Below are 9667 nucleotides of genomic sequence, written 5' to 3'. Positions count from 1 at the left end.
TTCAAGGGAAAATGATAAAAGCTTAATTAATTTAATACCAACGTTGGGCCGCAGTGAACAAAGCAAATAAACATCAATTAAACTTCACAATGAAAGCTAAGTTAAACATAGCTGCACAGCTGGTAATCAAAGCTGGAGCCACCACGTTTCCCTGGACTGAAACACAGTTTCTTGTGCAATGATCCTCCACGTTGGAGCCTTCGTGTTGCGTGCACATACGTTCAGCAGAGAGTGGGCGAGTGTTTGTCTTGTTCTGACCGCCGGGTTCCAGCCTGACGCCCCCACAGAGCAGCTCAGAAACAAACACCGTCCTCCCTCCGCCTACAACCACTTTCACCCTCGAGTTTCAGCACAGCTTCCATTATAAGTAAATGCACAGCCTAATTCAAGAGTCGCTCCTGTTACTGTTCAAATGATGACAGCAACATTTGAGATTTTAGCAGTTTAGCGCACGTTTAGCTGCGTGGCTTTCCTTTTTGGTTTTGCTGACTGTGCACGTGCCCTCTAGACCCCGTCTGTCGGTGTAGATAGAGCAGTTCACCGAGGCTACGATCAAACATACAGGCGTGTGTTTAAATGAAGGTTTCAGCTTTAGTTTGGGGAATTATCTCCACATGACGATGCAAAAGCCAAACCCAAGTGCTGTGAAGAGAATGTCGGTGCAACGGGTGGAGATGTGACCCTAACCACACAGACGAAGGACTCACCTTCAAGATTCAAAGTGTTTATTGTCATACAGAAGAAATTTTCTCTGTGCAATGAAATTCCTCCATTTGCTGTCCAAACACAAATGTCAAGTTAGGTAAAGTTTTAAAAGAATGCGATAAATAAGATAAAAATAAGGATAGAAAAATAATGGAGATAAATAAATAAGTACAAAATATAAGTAAGTGAAGATGTGTGTATGCAGATGTCAATGTAGATGGATGTACAAAGGAGCTTAATGTGCAAAAAAACATGTGCAAAGTGTCCTGATGTGCAAAATTGCATTTGAGGTAGTTTCGCTGTTCAAGAGTCTGATGGCAGTGAGGAAGAAGGAGTTGTTGAGTCGAGATGTTCTAGATTTCACACTTCATCACTTTCACCTTCGCCCCGAGGACAGAAGAACAGTCCGTGTTGGGGGTGTGTGGGGTCTGCGATGATAGATGCTCTGCAGAGAGGGCAGCAGAGTCCTGGTGATCTTCTCTGCAGTTGTTATCACTCTCTGCTGGCGTTTGCGGTCCGTAGCAGTAGTGCTGCTCTGCTAGACGCTGCTGAGGATCTTGGCAGACAAACCAAATTTCCTCGGCCTCCTCAGGAAATAAAGCCGCTCCTGGGCCTTCTTGACCAGCTGTGTGGTGTTCGGTGTCCACGTGAGGTCCTCTGAGATGAGCTGCTCACTCTTTCCACTTCACGCTCCCGGATAAACAGCGGCTGGTGAGGCCTCCTCTTCTTCCTCATGTCCCCTTTCATCTCCTTTGTCTTATCAGTGTTGAGGGTGAGGTTGTTGTCCTCACACCATGACACCAGACCGGCCGCCTCTCTCCTATAAGCCGCCTCGTATGATGTTCTCTTTGTTGGAGGCGACACAGACGTGGGTGTACAGGGTGTAGAGGGTGGGACTGAGGACGCAACCCTGTGGAACGCCAGTGTTTGTAATAATGCTGGCTGAAGTCCTGTTGCCGATCCTGATGGACAGTGGCCTGCCAGTCAAAGAGTCCTGTAGCCGGTCACATAGGGTGGGGTGCAGGCCGAGTTTTGCCAGCTTGTGGATGAGTTTGTGTGGGATGAGAGTATTGAAGGCGGAGCTGTAATCAACCAATAGTACCCTGATGTAGGAGTCATTGTTTCTAGGTTGGAGAGTGAGCAGTAAAGGGCAGCAGCGATGGCGTCTGACGTGGACCTGTTGGGCCGTAGGCATACTGCAGGGGATCCAGAGTGTCTGGGATGTTGCTCTGGATGTAGGCCAGCGCCATTCTCTCAAAACACTTTGCAATAATTGGAGTGAGTGCAACTGGTCTGTAGTCGTTTAGGCAGGTGGCTGGGCTTTTCTTGGGGTGAGGGATCATAGTTGTGGTTTTGAAGCATGTGGGAACGATGCTCTGGCTGAAGGAAAGGTTGAAGATGGAGGTGAGAACATCAGCCAGCTCGTTGCACATGCTTTAAGGGCCTGTCCAGGGATGTTGTCTGGTCTGCCTTGCGGGGGGTGATCTTCCTCAGGATTTTGTGTACTTGGTCTATTGAGACCGCTGGCCGGGGAGAGGGTTGGGTGATCTGCATTCTCCTTCTGCATCTAAAAAGTTTCACCTCTTTGGCCAAAACACTGAGAAAAAGCAGCATTTTACAAAATGCCCACATATGTGTGGACAAGACCTGGGAATTATTATATTATTGGTTTAAAGTGATTCAGTAATATTTAAGGCTTATTACTGACTCATTCACGGGGGTGGGCGTGGAAAGGATTTTGGCCCGAGCCGCCATTTTTGGGGGTCTAAACAAAGCGCAAGCGAAAAAGGAGCGAAGGCACACACAACAGCCATGGTTCGTTCTTGCTGTGTGGTCGGCTGCAATGTTTGATCGCACGACCGGCAAGAGAATAAGCTTGAAAAGGGTTTATCTTTTCATTCTTTCCTCACCTGGAAGCAACATGAGGCAGCTCGTGTATCGATGTTACCAAACGAAGGCGTCCAGCCTGGAGAGCAGCTGTGAGACGAGCTGATATCCAGTTCTCTTCCATCTCCAAATATCTGTTGGTGCTCCAGACATTTTCATTCCGGTAAGTTCTAAATATGTTCATATCTTTATAGCCTTTTAGTTTTATTTTTGATGCGCTCTGAGCTCATAGCAAATTAGAACAAACATCCTACTGAATGATTTTGCAGAACTACCTTCTGTTTATAGACTTGCTAATTATTTGGCATTATTGCAGCAAACCAGCCGATGAAATGGATGAAACATCGTGACTGGGTTCCAGCGCTACACAAGGGACCTGCTGCAAACATACCACCATGCCAATCAGATTACTTCTTCCATGTGAGGGTGAAGAGGTGACCCTCCTGGATAAGATGGTGAAGGTTTGCTGCGTTTGGTGAACAGTGTGATAATAAAACCAGGGAAGAATGAAACCTGCTCCTGTTAAATATTCTTTAGTCTTTTGCTGTATAAATAGCTGTATTTTTTCAAAAGACACAGTAAATAAAGTAATGTTAGTAGTGGGTGATATCATGTAAACACTGTCATGATTTTGTGTGAACATTTTGTCATTTGTAAACTATAAATGACATCATCATTGTAACAGATGTGATGTTCTATAAAGTGGTTTTAATTTTAAAAAAAGAGGCAAAAATTAGTTTGTTTCTTTATTCAACTTTTGAACAGCGGGACTCAGTCAGTACATATTCAGTAAATGCAAATTATTTACACGGCAGTGCACTACAGGCATAAATCTAGACCCCTAGATAAAACATGATGGCATTATAGCAGTGACGACTCCTCCACAGTAGCAGGTGGGAGGTTTCTGTTTTGAGGACGGCTCCTTTTACCTGTCACTACAGATGGTCTGTTTATGTTTTGATCAAGAGCCTTTTTTTGGGCAGCTGAAGAGGAGAAGTCTATCTTATGGCCAACCTCTGGCTGTATCTTGGTCATATTACCCAGAAAAACCCAGTATGCAGGTTCATCTGTAACAGTCCTTGTGCCACGGATCAACACTGTTGCTTCTACATTAAACAGAAGAGCAGTGACGTGGGTGCAGGTCTCCACGACTCCGGCCTTACAGCTGCAGTGGGCGGCTTCAACCTTCCCTGTGATGCTCACAGTGACCCATGGCTGCAATGCTGGTTCATTCAGTCTTTGAGAGTGCAGGACCTGAAACACACACAAAGTTCATTTAAAGACCAGAACTATGAGCCAAGGCCGACACAAATGTGTTTAATCTACTTTATCATAAATGTAACAAAGTGTTTAGAAAGTTAGCACATACATGTAATTATGCATTTCTTTATGTGTCCATCGCTGCAGGTTATAGTGTAAATCTGCCTGTTCTCTGTCAAAAACCTGCCTGCAGAAAATGAACCTAAAGTATGTAATGCAAGGATGCCATCACTTTAGAGATGGAGAAAGCATAAAGTGACAATTATGAATCCCTTAATATGATAAGGAGATTCTGCAGGTCATTGATCAAAGTATAAAACTACAATAAAATGTATTTTTAGTGACACAGAATACAAACATGGAAGCAAGATATATAATTAGGATTATTTATAATAAACATGAATAAATGATTGCAATTTCTTTAACCATAAAGAATAACTAAATCCTTCAGGACAGTGTCTCATCAATGCACTGAACTCACTGTGTTATCCCTCTAACAGCCTCCACATGTTCTCACTGTAATTTCCCCTCATGAATGAATTTATGCTGCAGTAATATGAATATTTGCAGGGAAATCAAACGCATTTCACACGCAGTACTCGAGCTGACTTACCTTTGATTGAATGACGACTTGTACGCGCTGACAAGGTACGAGAATATGTCAGGCTACGGTCTTCAGGGTTTCTACTCCACGGCCGTGTTTCATACGGGTCCACATTTCCAATGCACGCTATTTTCTGCAAGTACCGCCGCGTCGCCTCTGAATGAAATCGGTCTCTATACAGTTCATTCTCTTTTGAGCTGCTTTTAAGCATCTTGTAGTCGTCGTTCCAACACAGTGTGTTTGTTTTGATTCGTAGACCCCGAAAATGGCGCCGCACTCCCACAATGCATTGTGGCGTGATGTCAACTCCAAAGCCTTATAGTGTCACATCTGTCAAGTCCCCCTCGCCCTTTGTGTGTTTTGGTGATGTCTTTGTCTCCCATCATCTCCTTAACTATCCCACTTACGTTTGTGTCTCTGCTTCCTGTTTTATTTTGACAGCCTCGTGTTCCGTGGTCATTGTGTTTAGTTTTGCTTCCCATGAGGCGTCATGTTCATGTGTGTCAACGGTGTACCCCGTGTGCGTCCACTTCCCTTTGTGTTCTGCTGTCATTCATTCTCGGTCAGGTCGTTTGTTATGTTCCTGCCATGTTTCCAGGATTTCACACTTTCAGATATTCAGATATTTTTTGTCAGGTTTCCATGTTTAGGGTTTTTTCATGTTTCTAATTTCCCAGTTTAGGTTTTGTCCACTTTTGTTTTGACTTGGCCTTTTTCTTTTTGTACTGCTTAATCAGCCATAATAAACGGCTCGTTAGAAGTTTCATTTTCACGTGTCTGTGTTTGGGTCCTGCTTCCGTTGATTGTGACAACCAGATGAAATTCAGGGAACTACTGTCTTTCACATTCCATCACTAACCACGGTCACACATCCAGAATCCTTTTAAAACTAACTGTGATTGGTTCTTGGTCTACCCATCTATTGCAGTACTCTTTCTGGCATCGTTGTATTGTACTCATATTGTATAAAGCATTTCGTTTTATTCTATTCTATTGTGTACAATATCTTATGGATATATTATTCCAGTGTTTTTTTTCTTCTTCTAATTTTTCTGTGCAACTTTGCACTGTCCACTGCTGTAACAAACCAAATTTCCCACGCGTGGGACTAATAAAGGTTATCTTATCTTATCACACTGAATCTTCATCATCTTCATTGGAAAAGAATGAACAATGTTTTGAATATAGAACCAATAAAATGACTGATCTTCATAGAGCTAAACCCAGATCCCCCCTCCCTACCCCCACATCCTCTAAACCACTTCACTGAGATCTCAGTGGAAACACTAAAACACAGTCTAACAGTCTAAACTCTGTTAAAGAAGCCCTCTCTGGAGGGTTCATTTCCACGCAGCCATTTTTATTCCAAATGTTAGAGAAGACTGGGGCCAGCGGTCATAATTCCTACTATGAATACTCTCCTTCTTTTCTTGCATAACACTTGCAGCGGTTTTCTGTCCAGTCATCGGGGCATATGAAACTTTCTCTTTCACTCTCGGCCACAGTAACAGCACATGGGTTTGGCTTGGGTCTCCCCCACAGTTCCCAAACTCACGGTCACACCACCACATCATGTTAGGACCATTGCCACAAACGATTTTTTTACTTTATGAGTATATGAGCGTAGATTATGACGTGTTAAATGCAACCATTAGTGTTGTGGATGTAAACAAGGTCCACAGAGACCTACAGAGGAAAATTGCAATTAATTTTCAGCTCAATCAGCTGTTGTAATCAAACGTTGTATTTGATGTCATTCATTGTTCAGGTTGTTCTTTTCTTATAGCTGCATCATGGTAACATTTGTAACCTGGGTTACCCATTTTTCCTCATCTCTTCTATCTGTGAGCGCGTATAACGATGTCACATGTTTGAGGGCAGGACTAGAAGCAGACTCTCATACTGAGACACTATAAACAGAAAGCAGTCAGACATGCAACACAATTACAAACAAGCCGCTTACAGAGGGACAAACATGGACAGCACATATGCTCTGCTAGGTAAGTACATGGAAACTAATAGAGCTCACTACACGTCTGTTTTTAGCACTTATGTTCTCTTCTCTATTTCTTTGGTTGTTTTGTTTTTGTTGTTTTTATGTTTTTATTATTATTTGTAGAATCTGATCTAACATATTCAGTCAGTAATTGTTTTGGGGGTTTTTTTATGGTTTTTTTTTTAAATAGAGATTGAAAATATGACGTCATTCAGGGGTAAAACCGCAAAGGATTCTGGGAACTCGTGGCGAGAGGTACTAGCGCACGCAGGCTTTCAATTGAAATCAGTCACACAGCGATAAAAAGAAACACAAAATGGCAAGAAGCTGTTGTATTATTAACTGCAATAGCCGGTCACATGACAGCCACAGGAAGACATATTTTTCTTTCTTATTCTCATTTAAAATGTCGAGCTTTTAATAAATAATTATCCGAATCTGACACCCAAAGTTTTAATTTGATGTAAAATGAATAGAAGTCAATTACTGTATATAGTGACTATTAAGTCTAATATATATACCCTAGTAAGCTATAGTACTTTTTCCTTTGGGAAGGTACCATCTGTGCAGTCTGCAATTTTGTTGAAGAAAGATGTTGAATCTATTTAATATTTCTTGAAAAATAATTGATTTCTGTGCATTTTTTTTCACACTGCATCAAATTAAGGTTGATTACGGCGATTAAGCATCATGAGGTGGAGCGTGAGGGGTGGTTCCCTATTTTTTATTTATTTATTTTTATTGTTGCTGGGAGTTGGAACTCTATTAGTTAGGTTGCTTAATATTTATGCTAAGTACTCTTTAAAATACCAGAATAGGGAGGATGGTGTAGGTTTAAGTTTATTAGATTGATCAGTATTGCTGAACTATGAAATATTTTTTTTTGCATACAGGTATAACAGAATAGCTTTAGTGTAGTTGTTGTTTTAAACTTGAGTATGAACTTATACAAAATGCAAAATGCAATGCGCGAAAGTCACGTGGTCTGTCAATCTCTATTAGTGTGTGCTGAAATATGGGATTGCTGAACCTTTTCATATTGTAAATATCCAGTTATTAAACATTTTAACACGATAATGTTAATGTTGTAAAAACAGGTTGATTTTAGATGGATTGGTCCACACGTAAAACAGACCCTCTGCTTCCTGTAAATTCTATGTAACTTCTGTTTTAAAAGTTCGTATTAATATAACGTTCTTGCAGTTCTTTCTTGCAAAATTCATCACAATTGCAAGGTTTTGCTTCTCCTTCATCCATCTCAGCAGCCTGGTACTGTCTGTTACTACTGTTTAGGCTCCAGATAACTAAAGCATACTTTTTAGAGCTGATGTTTTAAAAAAAAAAAAACATTTCCTTCCAAAGGAAAATGGAACGAAAATGTCAGATGTACACATCTGATCAACATTAACATCAGCGTCATGTTTTTAACATTGTTTGGCAGATGATGAAGAAGAGGAAGAACCCAAGTTCTGGATAGTCCTCGTTGGGAAAACTGGAGTTGGGAAGAGCGCAACAGGAAACACCATCTTAGGAACAAGAACTTTTATATCCATAACATCTCCTTCCACAGTAACGTTAGAGTGCCGAAAGGAAACGGGAGAATTTGGTGGTCACGCGCTGGCTGTCATTGATACTCCGGGTCTGTTCGACACCAGCAAAACTGAAAGGGAGGTGAAAAGAGAGATCGCTAGATCAATCTCATTTGTTGCTCCTGGTCCTCATGTGTTCCTGGTTGTGCTACAGGCTGGCAGATTCACAAAAGAAGAACAAGAAACAGTGAAAATCCTTCAGAAGGTGTTTGGAGAAACAGCAGCACAGTACACTATGGCCTTGTTCACACATGGAGACAACCTGGAGGCCGACGACATGAACATAGAAACATTTATCCATAAAAGTAAAGCTCTCAATGACTTCCTCGATCAGTGTCAGAGAAGATATCATGTTTTTAACAACAGAAAGAAAGATCCCACTCAGGTCAGAGAGCTGTTGGAGAAGATCAACACAATGGTTCAGAGAAACGGAGGAAGCTGCTACACCAATGAAAAATTCCTGGAGGCAGAGAAAGCCATAAAAGAGGAGATGGGCCGACTTCTGAGGGAAAATCCAGGCATGACATCCCAGGAAGCACGGAGACTGGCAGAGAAAGACAACTGGTTCATCCAGGCCGTTGTGGCTGCTGCTGGAGCAATTCCTGGTATTGGTCTGGGAGCTGGTGTTGGACTTGCTGTTGAAGTTGCTATTGGAGCAGGTGTTGGAGCTGTAGGAGGCCCAATTGGAGCTGCAGTGGGAGCTGTAGTGGGAGCTGTAGCTGGAGCTACAGTTGTGGCCGTGAAAAGCGGTGCATGTCCTATACAGTGAAATTCATTTAGCTGTGACTCATTAAAGTCAGCTTAGCATGAAGATCAACAGTGAGGTTATTATCATATCGTGTGTTTTTACTGAATCACGTTTACTCAGATGTTTGTTTATCATGAATGTTGATGAAGTGATTATTGAGATGTTCCTGAACTCTTCAATCGAAAATAATCAGAAGGTCAGATTATTGCTGTATATGCATGAATCAAACATATTAATAATGAAAGCTGAGGAGTGGTATCCCTATTCAAATAATAACGCTACGGGTAAACGTTTAAGCTTTCAGATTATTAAAACTCTGTTTTAGGTCAGTTTTCAATCAGAAGTAGGAGCACCGAATTATTCTTTTCATATAAAATAAAAACTGTGCCTCCACAAAATGTTTCAAAAGACTAAAGAAAAAATTGGTTTAACTGTTGTTTTGTTGGTAATTTTCGCTTTGTGTTGCTGTTGTATCCTTTTATTTTTTTTCACTTATTAGAAAATGTACTGTATTTATTCATGAGTCAACACTGTGTGCATGATAATAATTGTAATCACATTTTCCCATGTACAACTTGTACAACTTTAAATGTAAAATCAAAGGAAACTGATCAAATGTAGGAAATTGGATTCAAATACATTGCATCGTACTTTGCTTCATGGTTTCCTCTGATTTTTTCCATTTTCTTTCATGTTACAGTTTAATATAGTATATATGTATATCATCCAGAGTTTGTTATATCATATTCTACCCATTAATCTTCTCCTGATTATCAGGGGCTGAGCAGCATCTTAAGTGAATAAACTCTCCTCAGTCACCTCCTTCAGCCCATGTGGGGAGGCACCTAGGTGTTCCCACGCCAGTCGAGACATATAAT

The 9667-nt window shown here is 41.4% G+C and overlaps 1 protein-coding gene across 2 annotated transcripts; it reads left to right on the top strand.

Annotated features, from left to right (window-relative positions):
* Positions 1-4755: 4755 nt before the first annotated feature.
* On the top strand, positions 4756-8810 carry LOC147320256 (GTPase IMAP family member 9-like). Of its 2 annotated transcripts, none has more exons than XM_086308093.1 (2): positions 4756-4779; positions 7908-8810. In XM_086308093.1, the coding sequence occupies exons 1-2, from the start codon at positions 4756-4758 to the stop codon at positions 8808-8810; spliced, it is 927 nt and encodes a 308-aa protein (XP_086164219.1). The 2 variants fall into 2 exon arrangements, with proteins under 2 accessions (XP_086164219.1, XP_086164217.1); XM_086308091.1 differs by lacking the exon at positions 4756-4779 and adding an exon at positions 6390-6456 and having other exon boundaries at positions 7894-8810.
* Positions 8811-9667: the final 857 nt, after the last annotated feature.

This window comes from Aulonocara sp. 'chitande type north' Nkhata Bay, linkage group LG10 (genome assembly GCF_057382095.1).
Source record: "Aulonocara sp. 'chitande type north' Nkhata Bay isolate Kocher_YH1m ecotype deep benthic linkage group LG10, A_spYH_male_GT1.1, whole genome shotgun sequence".
NCBI classification, from domain to species: Eukaryota; Metazoa; Chordata; class Actinopteri; order Cichliformes; family Cichlidae; genus Aulonocara; species Aulonocara sp. 'chitande type north' Nkhata Bay.
This window is presented reverse-complemented; position numbering and strand designations above follow the sequence as displayed.

Bases quoted from the DNA above. Each gene is read 5' to 3' on its own strand.
- LOC147320256 (XM_086308091.1), top strand. From the start codon at position 6,390: ATGCAACACAATTACAAACAAGCCGCTTACAGAGGGACAAACATGGAC. The intron at 6,457-7,893 runs GTAAGTACATGG...ATTGTTTGGCAG, and splicing joins CAGCACATATGCTCTGCTAG to ATGATGAAGAAGAGGAAGAA.